The sequence below is a fragment of the Geotrypetes seraphini genome, chromosome 2 (genome assembly GCF_902459505.1).
Source record: "Geotrypetes seraphini chromosome 2, aGeoSer1.1, whole genome shotgun sequence".
Classification (NCBI taxonomy): Eukaryota; Metazoa; Chordata; class Amphibia; order Gymnophiona; family Dermophiidae; genus Geotrypetes; species Geotrypetes seraphini.
Window position 1 is genome coordinate 335,581,545 of NC_047085.1, and position 19,112 is coordinate 335,600,656.

A 19,112-nucleotide genomic window follows, 5' to 3' on the forward strand; every position below is an offset into this window, starting at 1 on the left:
ATACGTTTTTCTGAAAAATAAATATATAAATACGATTTGTGTCTACCTCATTACCTGTGGTATGTACTAAAACTTCTATAATAATAAATGTACTCACTGAGTTGCTTGCTTTCGCTCACCTGCGTCCTGTTGCTGTGGCCATTTTCTCATACATCATTTAAAGAGAGCTAATTATCAAATCTCACCCAGTGTATTACATAGTGAACGTCGGTTGCTCTTCTTTAATTGGCTGACTCAGCTTCGGTTCTCTAGGATTGGTCATCTCTGGACGAGCAGTTTAATGCAAAACCTAAAACAAAATCTAACACAACAAAGATTTTCTAATAAAAATAATACCAATCAATGCTCATGTTTAGACCTGTTGGAATGATGGATCCAAGTTCATAAATCCATCGCTGTTCTTTTTGTTGTAAACATAGTTGTCGATTGCCACCACGGATGTCATGCTCTACATGTTCTAATACGTAACACCGGAGTGCAAAGAAATCATGATTATGCTCTAAGCAATGTTGTACTATCGGCACTTGTGTGTCCTTTCTTTTCAATGCACTTCTGTGCTTGTTCAGTTGGATCTTTAATTGTCTAATCGTTTGGCCAACATATATTTTGGGGCATGGACATACTAAACAGTGCACCACAAATTCTGTAGTACATGTTGTTATAAGTTTAAATCACTGCACTTTATCTTTAAAGTAATGCTAGACATTCATTCATTAATTACCAAATATCTAACATGTTCCACTTAGAACGCAATAGTTAAGAATGTCAGGAAGATTCTCAGATGCACCACTCCACGTTCAAACAACTTTCATAACGTTAAGCTTCATGTGCATTATCTTCACCGGATCGCTCTAATAAATACTCTATTTAATTATATTTTTTTATTCTTATTTTCTTATTTCTAATATTTCAACATAAAAGGTTGAAAATATTAGAAATAAGAAAATAAGAATTCATTAACCCTATGAATCAGAAAAAATATGCATTTAAACATATAACCAAATATCTAACTTGTTCCACTTAGAACAACAGCAGATAAAGACCTACAAAAATATTCAGATTATGATTATAACCTCGGGAACAACAAATACTCCTTCCACTGTTAGACACTGTTTAAAAACAAACAAATGGGTTTTTGTTTGTGTGGTGACTCCACAGCAATATTTCTTAATGCTGTCCTCAGCCAGTCAGGAAAGTGATTCAACACCACTGAAGACATAAAGCAAAATTTGGCACAGCAACTTTTGGCGGTTCCTGAAGGTGCATTTAAGGATTGTTTCCAGAAGTGGAAATGACTGGGAAAAGTGTATATATAGGGAAGGGGAGTACGTTGAAGGAGACCCAATGGAATAAGTTATAAGATTGTTTAATAGATTTTTATAAAATCAGTCCTGGAACTTAACAGACCTCATATAGTGCTGAAAAGCATATGCAGTGTTGTACATTCAACATGCAACAGACGGTCACTATTTAAAAGAGCTTATAGTCTAATTTGGTCAAATAAGGCATAAGGGGTTGAGGAGTTTTTTGCAGAAAATGATAGGAAGGACATAGGTAATTTTATGGTGAGTTGGAGTTAGGAGTTGAAAGCAGTATCAAAAAAAGTGGGCTTTTAGCATGGATTTGAATACAGCTAGAGACGGCGCCTGAGATAAGACTCGGCCAGTTCCATGCAAGTTAGAAGGGAAGAAGGCTGGAGTAGGCACTGGAAAAGAAGGTTATGGATAGGAGGGACTTGTCTGATGAACAAAATTCATGGTTAGGAGCATAGGGAGAGAGAAGTGTGAAGATATACGAGTATTGAGGAACTGCAGAGTGAGTGCACTTGTAGGTCAGTAAGAGGAGTTTGAACTGTATTCGGAAATGGATGGGGAGCCAGTGAAGTGACTTGAGGAGAGGGGTAGTGTGAGTATGGTGGCTCTTACGGACTATGAGTCGTGCAGCAGAATTTTGCGCAGATTGAAGGGGAGAGAGATGGTTGAATGGAAGACCTGAGAGAAGCAAGTTTCAGTAATCTGAGAGGTGATGAGTGTGGATAAGGGTTTTGGTAGTGTTCAGAAAGGAAAGGTTGGATTTTTGGTAATATTTTATAGAGAAAGAAACGACAGGCTTCAGCAGTTTGGATCTGAGTGGAGAAGGAGAGAGAGAGGAGTCGAAAGATGACCCCAAGGCTATGAGCTAACAAGACAGGGTAGAGTGTAGTCACAGAGATAGAGAAATTTTTTTTTTTTTTGGGGGGGGGGGTAATGGGCTTAGGTGGGAGAATAAGGAGCTCAGTCTTAACCATATTTAGTTTTAGATGGCAGTGATACATCCAGGCAGCAATGTTGGACAGGCAAGTTGAGACTCAGACCAAGTTTCCTGCAGAGATATGTGGTGTGGAGAAGTAGATTTGGGAATCATCAGCATAGAGGTGATACTGAAAACCATGGGAGAAAATCAGTGCATCAAGGGAGCAGGTATATATGGAGAAAATGAGAGGTCCTAAGACAGAGCCTTGAGGTAACCAATTGAAAGTGGGATAGCAGTGGAGGAGGATGTCTGTGTTCCTATGTAGGTAGTCCTCTAAATGGACCTTTCCTTTTGCTGTCCCCTGCAATTATACTCTGGGAGAACATACTGCTTCACAGTAGACCAGGGGTGCCCAATAGGTCGATTGCGATCGACCGGTAGATTGCCAAGGCAAAGTGAGTCGATCGCGGAGCCCATCCCAGGCGCCGTGATAGACTCACTTTGCCTTGGCGATCTACTGGGCCGATCAGCCTTCCTCTCCCCGATGTCAATTCTGCCATCGGAGAAATTTGGGCCAGCCAATCGCTGCCTGGCTGGGCTGGAACTTCCTCTCCGACGGCAGAATTGACGTTGGGGAGAGGAATGCTGGTCGGCCCGACGCAGGGAGAGCTTGGGGCGGCAGCGGCTTTGGGGCCTGTTACCCGATGGCGGCGGCTTGGGGGCCTGTTCCCTGATGGTGGCAGCAGTGGCTTAGTGGAGGGCAGGGAGAAAGAAAGAAAGGGGGTAGGCAGGGAGAAAGAAGGGAAACAGAAAAAAAGAAAGGGAGGCAGGGAGAAAGAAAGGGCAGGGAGAGAGGAAGAAAAAGTTGGGGGAGGGAATGAGGTCTGGAGGAGAGGAAGCATACAGGCTGAAAGAAGGGAAGAAAAATTAGATGCACAGTTAGAAGAAGAAAGTGCAACCAGAGACTCATGAAATCATCAGACAACAAAGGTAGGAAAAATGATTTTATTTTCAATTTAGTGATCAAAATGTGTCTGAATTTATATCTGCTGTCTATATTTTGCGCTCTGGCCCCCTTTTACTAAACCGCAATAGCGTTTTTTAGCACAGGGAGCCTATGAGCGTCGAGAGCAGCGCTGGGCATTCAGTGCAGCTCCCTGCGCTAAAAACTGCTATTGTGGTTTAGTAAAAAGGGAGGGGGTATATTTGTCTATTTATGTATGGTTGTTACTGAGGTGACAGTGCATAGAGTCATCTGCCTTGACCTCTTTGAAAAAACCCCAGAATAGGAATGATAATTAACATTTTCTCAGCGTACAGTGTGCTTTGTGTGGGTTTTTTTTCATTTTATTGTTGTTAGATCATTTTGACTGGTCATTTTAAAAGTAGCTCACAAGCCCAAAAAGTGTGGGCACCCCTGCAATAGACTGTATAAAGAAATTAAAAATATTTTTGAAAAATTGAGGACCAGTTAAATCTCAAGACCAGAGAAAAATGTTTCTCCTCGACCCCCCCCCCTCCCTTCCCCTTATACTCTGTAATTGACTATTTTCTGCTTTTATAGATTATTCGTTGCCAGAATTCTCCAAATCCCATGTAGGAGGTCATCATTTATATTTAATTTCACTTGCTACTAAATCTGAAGTTTTAAGTTAAAAAATAGTAGATGGAAGCCTACACCCTGGTCAGATCACTTTATTTATTATTTTAATTTGAATTGGGCAAAAAAAATTATTTTTAAGTCCAATCTGAATAAACAAGAATTTTTAACAAGGAAAAGAATTGAAGCAAGCAAATTTTGGAAGAAGGTAGAATTAACTGTGATGGAGAACATCACAGAATTTCCATCAGAATGGAAAAATGTATCAAACCTTGTATTAGATGATATTGCCCCGAAACATATCATGAAAAGACATGTAGAGTAAAAAAATAAATGGTATGATATTGAATTGTTAGAAATGAACAGAAACTTAGACAACTCGAAAGAAAAATCTAAACTAATTACTGATAAAGAACTGTAGTGAAAGGAGGTACAAAATTAAAAATCTAAGAGAAATGCAAGTCAAATCATACCATGAAAAGACATGTAGAGTAAAAAAATAAATGGTATGATATTGAATTGTTAGAAATGAACAAAAACTTAGACAACTCGAAAGAAAAATCTAAACTAATTACTGATAAAGAACTGTAGTGAAAGGAGGTACAAAATTAAAAATCTAAGAGAAATGCAAGTCAAATCATACCATGAAAAGACATGTAGAGTAAAAAAATAAATGGTATGATATTGAATTGTTAGAAATGAACAGAAACTTAGACAACTCGAAAGAAAAATCTAAACTAATTACTGATAAAGAACTGTAGTGAAAGGAGGTACAAAATTAAAAATCTAAGAGAAATGCAAGTCAAATCAGGTTGGTAGTACTAACATTAATCCCCAAAAATTGTTTACTTTGATTAACAAGGTGTTTGATACGACAAAAAATCTACAATTATCTCAAACTCCATTGCCGACTGCAAATGATCTGGCAATTTATTTTAGTTCTAAAATCAAGGGCCTATTAACATCTTGTACATTAAGTCCAGGAACAATAAATAACTATTGGGAAATATCTTCTGATGCAGTTCCAGTTGACTTAATATGGTCCACTTTTGATGACCCAGACTGGGCAGATTTTTCCAAATTATTTTCCAAATATTCTAAATCTTATTGTATGTTGGACTCTTGCCCAGCCGATTTTATGTCTTGCGCACCTCCGGAATTCAAGATGAAAGTACTAGAATGGATTATTGATTTTTTAGATAAAGGTATTTTTTCACAAGAGGAGGATAATATAATTATTACACCTATTGTTAAAAATAAAAAGGACTCCTTTTCCCTGACCTCTAACTATAGGCCGATAGCGTCCATTCCCTTCTTTATAAAGATCATGGAGCGGTTGGTACAAATTCAATTAACAAAATATTTGGAATCCCACTCCTGTTGCATGATTCTCAATCAGGTTTCAGATCCCAGCATAGCACATAGACGGTAATAGCTTCACTTTTGGAACACTTAAATAATCTTTTGAATAAAGGTAGTAGTGTACTGGTGCTTCATTTGAGTAGTACATTTGATTTAGTCGACCATTATAAATTGCTTGAATTTCTGGATTCTTTAGGAATCCAGGGTAGTCTTTTCATGGTTTAAAGCAGGGGTGTCCAACCTGCGGTCCCGTGAAATATTTTGTGCGGCCCTGGTCAAGGGTGATGCAGTGTTTTCCTCTGCTGCCCCCGGGTGTTTACCATCTTGCTGGCTCCCTCCTCTGTCTTGCTGCAGCGTTTGCGCATTTGTGCGGCCCCAAAAACATTTTTTTTTGGCCAATAAAGCCCAGGGAAGCCAAAAGGTTGGACATCCCTGGTTTAAAGGATTCCTGGAATCAAGAATTTACCAGGTTAAATTTAAGGATCTACTGTCAGTAGCTTAGAAAAACCTGTGTGGTGTCCAACAGTGCTCCCTACTCTCTCCTACACTCTTTAATGTGTATCTTCTTCCATTGGGTTACTGGATGAGCAAATTGGGCCTAAATATGTTTAGCTACGCTGACGATATTACAATAATCATTCCATGTTGTAATACGCTATCCAACAGCACCCAAGTTATCGAGTCAGTGTTAAACACAATGGAATCTTGGATGCAATAATTTAAGTTAAAATTAAATCAGGAAAATACTTTTTCTTTGCATCATCAAAAAAAGATAATTCCAGAATCAACAATTAAGATCAACTCAGTATTATTTCCAATAAGCCCTACAAAATTACATCTTGGGAGTGGTTTTTGATCAGAGTCTAACTATGAAAAATCAAATAGATACTGTGGTCCAGAAGAGTTATTATACTCTATGGAAACTCTGCACTATCAGAGCCTGTTTTGACGCTACTGCCTTTACATTTTTAGTTCAAACGCTATTACTTAGCATTCTGGACTATTGCAATATTATATATCTGACAAGTACAAAGAAAAACTTGGCTAGGCTGACCTTGGTCCAAAATATAACAGTTAGAATGCTTTACGGACTGAAGAAGTATAATCATGTAACCCCCTTAATACCATGAGCTACACTGGCTCCCAGTTGAGGCCCGGGTGATCTTTAAGTTGGGATGTTTATACTATAAAGTCGCTTTTAGTGCCACTCCGCTTTACCTTGTTGATAGATTTGTTACTATGATTCACAGGAACAGTAGACAATCCCATGCCCTATTTATGTTCCCTTCTGTTAAGGGCTGTAAAAATAAGAAATATCATGGGCACTGTCTTTCCTATCATGCAGCTCAATTCAATAAAGAATTCCGCCCTTTACTGACTAGATCAATATCTTATAAACACTACAGAAAACTTTTGAAAACTTTTCTTTTCTTCTAAATTTGTAGTTTGCTAATTCTTGTGTATTGCATTATCTCTGTATTCACTCATAGCATAATCTTTTGTAAACCGCATTGAACTAAAGGTTATGCAGTATAGAAATATGTTATGTTATGTTCCTTACTTACCTCTTCCTCTACATAGTCTACCGCTTGCTCATCACTTAACTTTACTGACTGGTACCTTCTTTCTGCGATAGGGGCTATCCTGGTCCATGACAGCAGTAGTGGTCTCTCTCATCTGCAGCCTGGCATCAAAGGTTGTCTTGGTCCTCAGTAGTATCACCTTTTCTTCTCCATAACATATCAAAGGAGACTTAAACCAGTCTTCTTCAACCTTTTTACACCTATGGACCGGCGGAAATAAAATAATTATTTCATGGACCGGCAAACTAATAAGACTGAAATTTTTTAAAACCCCATTGCCGCCCCGTCCCCAAGAGCTTGGTCCCGTTAACCAACTGATCCCATCCGCACAAACCTCAAATAGTTATGATTTTATATTGAACATATTTTATTAAAGTATAAAAAGAAACAATATTCTGTACAATTGTCATTTTATAAATATTAAAAATACAGGACAAGGATCAACAAAACCCCCGTCTCCCCTCCCCTTCACATATATCCCCTCTACTATCAAGAAAACTGAATAAGCCAAATTATTAAAGAATGCTACACAAATATCATGCTAACAGAATACCGCAGTCACACATGGCAGGAATGGTGTTAGGGGGAGTGCAACTAGGGCAACTACCTCCTGCTCAGAGAGAGCCCTAAGCCAGCTGGAAGCTAAAGACGCACTGCCTGGGCTTTGCACTCCCCAGTTATGTCTAACGTCATCTCTAGCAGGATACATATTTTAAATCTGATATATTCTAATCACAAGATAGAAATAAAATTATTTTTTTCTACCTTTTTTCGTCTCTGGTTTCTGCTTTCATCGTCTTTTCACTCTCTTCCATCCAGCATCTGCCCTCTCCCCCTCCCATATGGAATCTGCGATCTTTCTATGCCCCTCTCTCCTACACCAGATCTAGCATCTTTATCCCTGTTTCCTTATTTCTCATCTGATCCCCCCTTCCCAGCATCAATCTCTCTACTTTGTCATTCCTGTCTCTCCCCTTTCCCTCATCTGATCTCTCTATTCCATCCTGACTCCTTCTCCTTCTCTAATCTGCCTGCCAGCGGTTTCCTTCCAATGTTCCTCCTCCCCTGTCCAGCAGTACCTTCTCCCTTTCTTCCTCCCCTTATCCAGCAGTAACTCTCTTCCCTTCCCCTTCTCCCCTGTCAGCAGTACTCCCTTCCTCTCCCTTGTCCAGGAGTACCCCTTCTCCCTTCCCTCCTCTCCAGCAAATGTTTTCTCTATGTAGGCTAGCGGCAGCTCTGTGTGCTTTTAACTTTGGCACACAGCTGCCCCTAAGCGGTTTCATGAGGCAGCCTCGGGGCCTTTAGTAGGCTGGCCCACTTCGATGATGCGATGTGGGCCTACCAAAGGCCCCGAGGCTGCCTCATGAAACCGCGCTAAAATACTGCTTAGGGGCAGCCGTGTGCCGAAGTTAAAAGCACACAGAGCTGCCGCTGTTTGTCTGGGGGTGCGGAGACAAAGGCTGGAGCAGGAGACATACGCAGCAGGAGTTGGTGGTGGAAGGCAGGAGTGCCGGCATAGCAACAGCAACAGGAAGTTGCATGTCAACTGACGCCGGCACCTTTTGCTGCGGTGGGGACCCAAATCCTTCACGGACCGGCAAGATTTTTTTTGCGGACTGGCAGTTGAAGATCTGTGACTTAAACAACAAGAGCTAAATAGCATCAACATTTTTTAACTTACTAGACCATAATGGCAGCTCACCTTTTAGTGAGCTCGCAATGTGGGTTTTCGAGGGTTGATAGCTGGGAGTACATTGTAAGTTGACAATAGAAATTCAGTAGTAACCAGAACAGCAGGTCTGTCCATATGTTTTATCTTATGTGGATGACCATATGACTACCATGTCTCAGGAGGACTTCAGCAACTGTATATTTATTTCCCTATAACTTTCTTGCAAAGACATAGTATAAGAATTTAAAGGAATGTCAGCTGCTTTTTTTCCCCCCCTTTCTAGGTGCATTTTACTTGGTGTTTGAGTACATGGACCATGACTTGATGGGGTTGTTGGAGTCTGGATTGGTTCATTTTAATGAGATTCACATCAAATCTTTTATGAGGCAGCTACTGGAGGGCTTGGATTACTGCCATAAGAAGAACTTTTTGCACAGAGATATTAAGTGTTCAAATATCCTTCTGAATAATAGGTAAGGGCACAGTTTCATTGTATTACTGACATCTGTTAATATCAAACAGCATTTTATACATGCATTTTTTGTTTTGTGCAGAAACTGTCTACCAAATAACATTTAGAAAACAGTAATTAGTACTAGTACTACAAATCTACCATGTGGATGGTTTGTTTAGTCTGTCTGTTATAATGTTAACATACCTTAGATACTTGCATAAAGGTTGGCATTCTGACTTTCATCTTAACTATTAAGACATTGTGATGACTTGTAGCAAGCTGCCGTATCCTGCCTTCTCCCCAACAGAAAATCATCACAAGACCTCCGATGTATTTTTCTTCTTGGAGAGAGGACAGGATGCAGCAGCTTGGGACTGTACAAGAAGGTGATGTACTAGCACAGAATAGCTTTGGAGCATTGGAAGAAGTATGTGGGACAGCAGCCACTTGATGGAGGGAAGTAGATGATAGCTGCAGGACTGGGTTTGGAGGGGGAGGGGGTAGATGCTGAATCTGGTGTGGATTAGATAAGGAAAGGAAAAGCTGGACCCATGGATTGACTTATGGATCAATTCGCTTATAGGTCACCTTCCTTACTTTTGATTTATAAATTGGTCATAAATTTTGCGACCCTGTATCTTTGTGTCCAGTTAATGTGGAAATACAGTATCAACATCCAACACTTAAATGCAGTACTGTTGCACTCAAAATGCCCTTCTAACTTCCTCCTGATTTGTGAGAAACTGCATCTAAAAATAAAGTATTCTTAAATCTCATTCTCTAATGACAAATTGTTCAAGTTAATGGTTAGTTAAATACCTTCATGGAGTTATGTCTTCAAATGGGTTAATCTTGCATATCCAAAAATAAATGCAGTCGAGAGAAAAGATTATAAACCAAAATATATAACTCGATTCTCAAAACAGTATAGTCATAAAACAAGAGAATTCAAGTAAATTTTTTAAAAAGCATACAAAAAAAATAAACAAAATAGTTAATTTAAATGTGTGGTCAGTGAAATCAACATCAAATATGCCATAGACATGCTAAAAAGATGTTAAACATACATCATAGCACACGCCCTCCCTACCTCCATATATAAATAAGCAGAATAAAGAGATAAGAGTAATACTTATCTCAGCTGTTTGCTCTGATATCCTCTTCTGATCAGAAAGGCAATGATTGGCATGCCATGCCGTTCTGTCTTATCTGGCAAGCAAAACCTTGTGTTCCCCAGTTCTGATTTTATATTAACCTTCCTAACAGCAGGACTAGGGAAATCTAAATGGGTCACCGGCTGCTCGCTAACATTGCCTCTGCTCTTTCCCAAAGGTATACTTATTTTCTTCCCTGCTCTGGGTGCTAGTGCAAGTTTAAAACGATCAGCAAATGTTTCTATTACTTTCTGCCTAAATCCAGGAACAGGTTGTTTGGGACTTACATCAACAGGCACAGGGGCTACCCTGAGACAACACTTTGGGGGACATATCTGGAAGCAAATTCCAGACACAAAGTGAAAATGAAAGCTTTTTTTAAAGAGCAAGTCTGTGAATACTTGAACACAGCGGCATGAATGGGGGAATATTGGTCACAATATGGATTCACGAAATCGCATATCGGAAATGTGCGAATGATGAGCATGGACTGTAAGTGTGTATAAATAATAAAAGGATTAGGGCAGCAGTTGGCATTGACATAAGCCACACTACAGCTTTTCCTGAAAATAATTATTTATATAAGCTGTTAGATATTTATGAACATATGTTTACTTATAGTACATAAAGAATATTACTGTTGTATCAGATTATACAGTTGTGTTTTTTTTTTCATTAGGGGGCAGATTAAACTTGCAGACTTTGGGCTTGCTCGACTGTATAGCTCTGAAGAAAGGTAAGATTACAAAATTGAAAATGAGTATGCATAATTGAGTTTTCTATGAAAATGGGTATAAGCTTGTACTGATGCATAACAGTGAATGCTCAGGTTTCTGTGAGTTATTTTCTTTTTGTTCCTTATAATAAACTGCTCCTTATGAATTTGTATTCAAAATTCAAGGTGAGTCTAAATACCATGGCCTTTGGAAATCCATAATTCTGGGTTCCAGCCAGGTAGAACATGGCTACTCACTATGTTCTGCCTTAATTGTTCTTGCTCTCTTCTGTCATGAAATGGAATTTTTATTCCATATTTTTTATATACCTCCTTGCTATCTCTTTGAAAAACAGTATATTAAGTACTTCAATAAACATGCCAATTTAATTTTGATGCTATCATCAGTTACTAGAACCTTATGATGAACATATGTGTTACTTGATTTTTGCCTCACCTTCACAGTGAACATGGTGGGCCTAACATTCAGCCCACATCCATCAATGATTTTTAAGCTGTGGGCTGAATTAAGCCTGGATATTTAATACCGACAATGTCTGGGCTCCAGCATTTGAATATCTGGGTAAGTACAGTCTCCTGGAATTTAACCAGGTAACATAGTAGATGACAGCTGATAAAGACCTGTATGGTCCTTCCAGTCTGCCCAACAAGAAGGGGAGAGTGTGGCGCAGTGGTTAAAGTTACAGCCTCAGCACCCTGAGGTTGTGGGTTGAAACCCATGCTGCTACTTGTGACCCTGGGCAAATCACTTAATCCCCCCATTGCTCCAGGTACATTAGATAGATAGTGAGCCCACTGGGACAGACAGGGAAAAATTCTCAAGTACCTGAATAAATTCATGTAAACCATTCTGAGCTCCCTTGGGAGAATGGCACAGAAAATTGAACAAATAAATAAATGCATCTTACCTTATGCTATGAGATACTACATATGCTTAGTTGATCTTTGATTTGTCCCTGCCATTTTCAGGGCACATAATGTAAAAGTTTGCTGGACACTGGTCTTGTTCTCCAACTACTGAAGTTGCCGTCTAAGCCTCACTCCAGCCCATTCAAATCAGTCCAACAAGAATCAGGGCACAGACCGTAGAAGTCTGCCAGGTACCAGCTTTGCTTCTCAGTCGCTGGTGTTGACCACTCGCTTATTTGATTCCATGCCTTCCATACAGGATTTCTTTGAATTTATCTCACACGTTTTTTAATTCTGTTACTATTTTCTTCTCTACCACCTTTCACAGGAGAGTATTCTAGGTATTTCCCACCCTTTGCATGAAAAAGTACTTGCTGACATATCTGAGCTGATCTCCCTGAAACTTCAATTCACGTCATCTAATTCTACCACCACTTTGTCTCTGGAAAAGGTTTGCAGATTAATACCATTCAAATATTTAAATGTTTGACTCATTATCATCTCACCTCTGTCTCTCCACATATGTCTTGTGGCACAAGCCTTATCATTTTTTTTACTTTTCTCTGAACTGCTTCATCTTTTTATGTCATTAACAAGATATGGCCTCCAAAACTGAATATACTACTACAAATGGGGCCTCACCAATGACTTGTACAGAGACATCAACACCTCCTTTCTTCTGCTGGTTATACCCCTCTCTAAACAAGCTAGCATTCTTCTGGCCATAGCCACCACCTTGTTGCATTGTTTTGTCACCTTGAGATCCTCAGACACCATCACCCCAAGGTCTCTCTCCTGAGCTCTGTGTATCCATCTCTCCCTTCCTATCTGCTACATCACCTTTGGATTTCTACACCACAGGTGTATTACTCTGCATTTCTTTACATTAAATTTTAACTGCCAGATCTTTGACCATTCTTCGGATTTTGAGATCTCCTCACAGTTTATATTTTATCCAGGGTATCCACTATATTAACTATCTTCAGGTAATCCTCAAAAAGACACTTTACTTCTAACCCTTTAATGATGTCTCTCACAAATATATTAAACAGAATCGTCCCCAGTACTAACCCCAGAGGCACTCCACTACTTAGCTTCCTTTTTATTTGAAAGATCATTTTTATTAATTTTTTCAAAAGTTTACAAGTTTATTAGGATTTTATATACCGCCTATCAAGGTTATCTAAGCGGTTTTTTACAATCAGGTACTCAAGCATTTTCCCTATCTGTCCCGGTGGGCTCACAATCTATCTAACGTACCTGGGGCTATGGAGGACTAAGTGATACATCCAAAAACAGCATATAACAATATTTGTATTATCCCAGGATAAGCAGGTAGCCTATTCTCAACATATGGGTGACGTCATCCAAGGAGCTCGGATGCAGACAACCTCGCAAGCAGACTTGCTTGTAGAAACGTAGAAGTTTCGAGTCAACCGCACCACGCATGCGCGAGTACCTTCCCGCCCAGCACAGGGCGAGTCTCCTCAGTTCTCAGTTTTCCACGGAGCCGAGAAGTCTACTTCGACACTCTGTGTTAAACTTCGTTGCTTCGTGCCTTCTCTTACCGTGGTTTGTGCTCTTTTTAGTCGCAAATCGCTGTGTTAAGCCTTTTTTTTTTTTTTGAAAAGGAAAATAAAGAAAGTATTTTAATTTTTTTCTTCATTGACTAGCGGGCCAGACCTAATGGCCACAGCCTGTGGGCTTCAACTTCGCAGCGGCTATCTTCCCTCCTATGTCCTGGCCATTCACTGGCTTCAAGAAATGTAGCCAGTGCCAGCATGCAAGTCTTCTCATGGACCCACACCGCTGGTGCCTCAAGTGTCTTGAGCCTGACCATAATCCGAAGTCGTGCGAGTGCTGTGCTACTCTTCAACTAGATAATGACATGGTGGCGGTTTACCCGCGGCTACCGCATTTAGCCGCGAGTAACCCGCCGGAACGGGGAAAGAAAAATAGCAGTCGCTGCGGGGACGGGGACAAGGCCATTCACTGCCCCGTGGAGCGGTGAATGGTCTTGTCTCCGTAGTGAGGTATCAAGGATCGCGCGGTCCCCGCAGCCACCGCCCGCCCGTAGCGTTTTGCCAGCTCCCTCCCTCCACCTCACCTTATATTTCGAGTTTGTCGGCTTCCTTTTTCCCGAGCCGCACGCGTTTGCACGGCCGTGCACGCGCGACTGCGCGAGTCAATCAATTTTCTTCTCTGACGCAACCAGAAACAGGAAGTTGCAGGAGAGGAGAAGTTTGATTGACTCGCGCAGCCGCGCGTGCACGGCTTTTTGAACGCGTGCGGCTCGGGAAAAAGGAAGCCGGCAAACTCAGAATATAAGGTGAGGTGGAGGGAGGGTGGGGGCTGCTGGACCTTTATTTAAGTATATAATATTGAGGCCTCTGCCTTGGGGCAGAATGATTTGTTTGTAATGTCTGCCGGTGCAGAGTCCAAGCGCTTGAGTGCATTCCAGGCGATCTAGGAGCCCTATTGGAATACGCTCACTCATCAACAACATAGTCTTATATTGATTAAATAATTGGTTTCTGTGGGTGGAAGTTGGGTGAGGGGAGTTGTACTGATAATGGGATGGTGGTAGTTTTTTTTGGGGGGGAGGGATGTTATAATATATGGGGGGAAAAAACTCTCCTGCAAATCTATTTTTCTCTTTCTGCTTTCTCTTAAACATTGGCCTCTACTGTTCACTTCTTTGGTATTGTATCATATTTTTATCTTACTTTTGTTTATTATTGTAAAATTCTTCTGTAATCGGTAACTTGGACTGGATGTATTCCTATTTGGCCTTTGTTTGTTATGTGGTTTGCTCACAATAAAGATGATTATATATATTTTTAAAAGATTCACCATGGTGGCTCCACATTTTGATTCAATTGCATTACAAGCAGCATTTCCCACAGCCCTTCTCTCATGTTTTCCACTCCCTCCTCGGTATCATCAGCCTGAGTGAGAGTGGTTCTTTAACTTGCAAACATTTGTACACAGCCTGTGCTCTTTCATAAGACAGGGACGACAAGGGCAACCTATTAATATAATGGTGGCGCTGCTGATTTGCTTACACATCTCTAGTTCTGCAGCAGGAACTTTTATTTATAAGAACGGAATAAGCTAAATATTAGAGTACTAAGGCTTATATGGATGCTGCGGGGATGGTGACGGGGCGGTGAATGGGATGGCAGTGGCGGTGACAGGGCGGTGAAAGGGATGGCAATGACGGGGCGGTGAAGGCAACGGCGGTGACAGTGCGGTGCAGAGGATGGTGGGCCGGGGACAGGGCGGTGACGGGGACAGATTTTTTCCCCGTGTCATTCTCTATCTTCAACCTCGAGCCCTTAAACATTGTCGAGTTTTAGTGGAGAAACTCTTCAGGATGGTCTCTTCAGTGACACCCTCGACCTCAAGTGCTGCCTCAGTCCCACCTTTCAGCGAAGATCCTCCTGCTTCCACGACTCCGACCTCGAGCCTCATCAGACTGTCCTCATTTGGATCGTCTTTAGTCTCGAGTACACCTGCTTTATCTTCCCCTGAGCTCTCCTCAGGTCAGATACCTAAGCAAAAGGTTCCTGCGGTGGTCCTCAAGCTTTCCAAGATCTCCAAGTCCAAGCACATCTCCACTGCCACCTTGGAGCCTTTAGCCTCAGCAAGTGGTCCGGTTTCAGAAGCGGATCCACCTTTGCAGGCTTCTCTCCAGACCAAGTTGGAGCAGCAGTTTGTTCAGTTATTGAGCAAATATGGTTCTGCCTCGACGCTGCCTCCTATAATCCAGCCAGGGCAATCAGCAGTCTCTCGCAAGGTCGAGTCCCTGCCTGTGCCTCAAGCTGAAGCTTCACAGTCTATGCAAGAAGTAGAATGTCTGATCTGGCATCTACACACTGTACAAAGAGTAGATTCTTTACGAGTGTCTCGACAGGAATTCTCACACTCCATACAAGGAGCAGAGTCTTTGGGAGTGCTTTGAGATTCCCCGATACAATTCAATCCACTGTGTTTCGATCTACAGCTTCTAGCTCTATCCATTCACCAGCAGCATTGCCTGTTTCCATACATAGGGCGAAGTCTCCTCGATCTTCGAGACCTGCTTCCAGACACCACTCTCTTTGCTGATCAAGACCTTCGTCGAGACATCCATCAAGGCACAGATCTTCTAAGAGCAGCCTTCTTCGTCTAGGTCTCATTCCAGACCTTCCAGCTCTTCGAGGCCTCCAACTCCTCACTCGAGGTCACCACTTCCGGACCCTGAGGAATCAGCTGCTTCCCTTGCCTCCTCCAAGTCTCCATTTTCTTTGGATTGCCACTTCTCCAGAGAGGCTTCACCTTTGTTCTCGAGGTCATCGAGTCCCTCAAGAGGCAGGGCCTTGGCAGATTGGCTGTCTTTTTCTTTCTTCCTTCCTTCGTCAGATGGCTGATGATCTGGAAATTCAGTTAGATGCTTGTTCTAAATACTCTAAGGAGTATCTCGAGGTCATGCATCTACCTCAGCCTTCTGCAGAGTCACTTAAGCTTCCTCTTAACAAGCTTTTGTCTCAAACTTTCAAACGTTGTCTGGAGACTCCTTATGCTATACCTGCTGTTCCAGGCAAATTGGACTCGAGGTATAGAACTCTGCATTGCAAAGAGTTTGAGAATTCACAATTATCTCACCAATCCCTCCTTGTGGAGTCCTCTTTGAAAAGAACCCGTCCTTCCAGGGTCTATGCTACAGTTCCTCCTGGAAGGGAGGGTAAGACCATGGACAAGTTTGGATGCCGTCTATATCAGAGCCGTCCATATCAAAATGCTATGATGTCCCCCAAAGTCCTCAATTACAATTTTGTCTTCGTTACTTATCTCAAGTTCCTTATTGATCTTCTTCCAGGTTTCTGAAGAACCTGGATCAACATAGGCATTTTGAGTTCCAAGAAGTCAGTGCTACTCTGTCACAACTCAGATTGCTTCTTCTCCACTCATCTGAGCTTTTGGCTAGAGCCACTGCTTTCTCTGTAGCAATGCGCCGCTTGGCTTGGCTTCGTAACATTGACATGGATCCTAATCTTCAGAACTGTCTGGCTAACATTCCTTGTCAGGGCAATGACCTCTTTGATGAATCCATAGAGGCTGCCACTAAGAAGTTGTCTGAACATGAAAAATGTTTTGCTTCCATTGTCAGACCAAAGCCAAAGTCAGCTCCTGCAAAACCTTCATACCCTATTCCAGTTTTCCAGAGGCGTTATACTCCAAGGGCGGCTTCTTACACTTGAGCTCCTCCCAAGAAACCGCAGCAACAGAAACCTCAGCTTTCTGCTGCACCTAAGGCTTCGCAACCTTTTTGACTGTCTAAAATAGTATAACCTCTATTGTTCTGCCTCTGTCCTTCCTTCCCCCCATAGGAGGTCGTCTCCATTATTTTTACCACCGATGGGAGACCATTACATCCGACCTCTGAGTGCTGTCAATAATCAGGGAAGGATATTCTCTTCATTTCATTCAGGTTCCACCAGAGCTTCCTCCAAGAGAGTATCCTTCCAATCCATCCCAGACCGCCCTTCTTCTTCAGGAAGCTCAAGTTCTGCTTCGTCTCAGTGCCATTGAGGAAGTTCCTTTGGAACAGCAGAGCAGGGGATTTTACTCCCGTTACTTTCTTGTTCCGAAGAAGACAGGCGATCTGAGACCAATTTTGGATCTCAGGGCTCTCAACAAATTTTTAGTCAAAGAAAAATTTTGCATGTTGTCCCTGGCGTCCCTTTACCTCCTTATAGATCAGAATGATTGGTTATGTTCTCTGGATCTCAAGGAGGCTTATACTCGCATTCCCATTCATCTGACCTCCCGTCAGTACCTCAGATTTCGGGTGGGGAATCTGCATTATCAATACAGAGTGCTACCCTTTGGCCTGGCTTCATCTCCCAGAGTGTTCACCAAGTGCCTGGTGGTAGTAGCAACAGTTCTAAGGAACCATGGTCTTCAGGTGTTCCCCTACCTAGATGACTGGCTCATCAAAGATTCAACATCTCGGGGTTATTGTAGCGATCCAACAGACTACGTGGTTCCTACAAAGCTTGGGATTCAAAATCAACTTTCCCAAATCCTAACTTCAGCCCTCTCAGAATCTACAGTTCATCGGAGCTGTTCTGGACACTATCTAACTAAGAGCATTCCTTTGGCAACAATGTTTGGAGGCTCTTCTTCAACTCTGTCATGTAGTGTCTTCCTGCTCTTCAATCTCAGCGAGACACATGATGGTACTACTAGGTCACATGGCTTCCACAGTACACGTGACTCCTTTTGCCAGAATTCACCTCAGAATTCCTCAGAGGATCCTGGCATCTCAGTGGACGCAGGCTTGCGAACCACTCTCTTGACACATTATAGTCACTCCTTCGTTGAGATAGTCTCTCCGCTGGTGGATGTTCTCTTCCAATCTCTCCAGAGGCTTGCTGTTTCAAACGCCCCCTCATCAGAAGGTCCTCGCAACAGATTCCTCGACCTATGCTTGGGGGGCTCATCTCGATGGTCTCTGTACTCAAGGCCACTGGACCAGTACGGATCGTAAGTGTCACATCAATCTGTTGGAATTCAGAACGATCTTCAATGCTCTCAAAGCTTTTCAACATCTTTTTCACGACCAGGTAGTCCTTATTCGGACGGACAACCAAGTTGCCATGAACTATGTCAACAAACGGGGGGAGGATGAGATCTCTCTCCCTTTGTCAAGAAGCTCTGAAGGTTTGTGACTGGGCAATCCTCCACAACACCTTCCTCAAAGCTGTCTACATCCAAAGGGCGAAAAACTGTTTGGCGGACAAATTGAATCTTCTTCTGCCTCTTCATCACATTTTTTCGCAGTGGGGAACGCCTCAGATAGATCTTTGCATCTCCCCACAACCACAAACTGCTTCAGTTCTGCTCCAGGATATAATTTCCTCATTGCCTCGAGGCAGATGCTTTTCTACTGGAATGGACAAATCTTTTTCTGTATGCATTCCCTCTCATTCTCAAGACTCTTGTCAAGTTGAAGAATGATCATGCCACCATGATTCTGATAGCTCCTCGGTAGCCGAGACAACCTTGGGTACTCCCTTCTACTTCAATTCAACAGCAGGTAGCAATACCTTCTACCAGTTTTTCCGTCTCTGCTTACACAGAGTCAAGGATCTCTACTTCATCCCAACCTGCAGTCTCTACACCTGACAGCTTGGTACCTCTCAACATAATTCCTCTTCAGTTTTCTCAAGCTGTTTGGGATGTTTTGGAGGCTTCCAGAAAGCCTGCTACTAGACAATGCTACCACCAAAAATGGACTAGATTTTCTACGTGGTACACCTCTCATAACAAGGAGCCTTGAGATACCTCCTTGTCATCCGTCTTAGATTATCTTCTGCAGTTATCTACCTCTGGCCTCAAGTCTACATCTATTAGAGTCCATCT

At 41.9% G+C, this 19,112-nt stretch overlaps 1 protein-coding gene across 6 annotated transcripts in view; it reads left to right on the forward strand.

Moving 5' to 3' along the window:
• CDK13 (cyclin dependent kinase 13) overlaps nt 1–19,112 on the forward strand; it is a 231,348-nt gene that overhangs the window by 95,410 nt on the left and 116,826 nt on the right. For all 6 annotated transcript variants that reach the window (XM_033930257.1, XM_033930258.1, XM_033930251.1 and 3 more), the window contains exons 6-7: nt 8,733–8,922; nt 10,737–10,793. In XM_033930257.1, the coding sequence (XP_033786148.1) occupies nt 8,733–8,922; nt 10,737–10,793 (247 nt within the window). The remainder of the gene's footprint in view (nt 1–8,732; nt 8,923–10,736; nt 10,794–19,112) is intronic.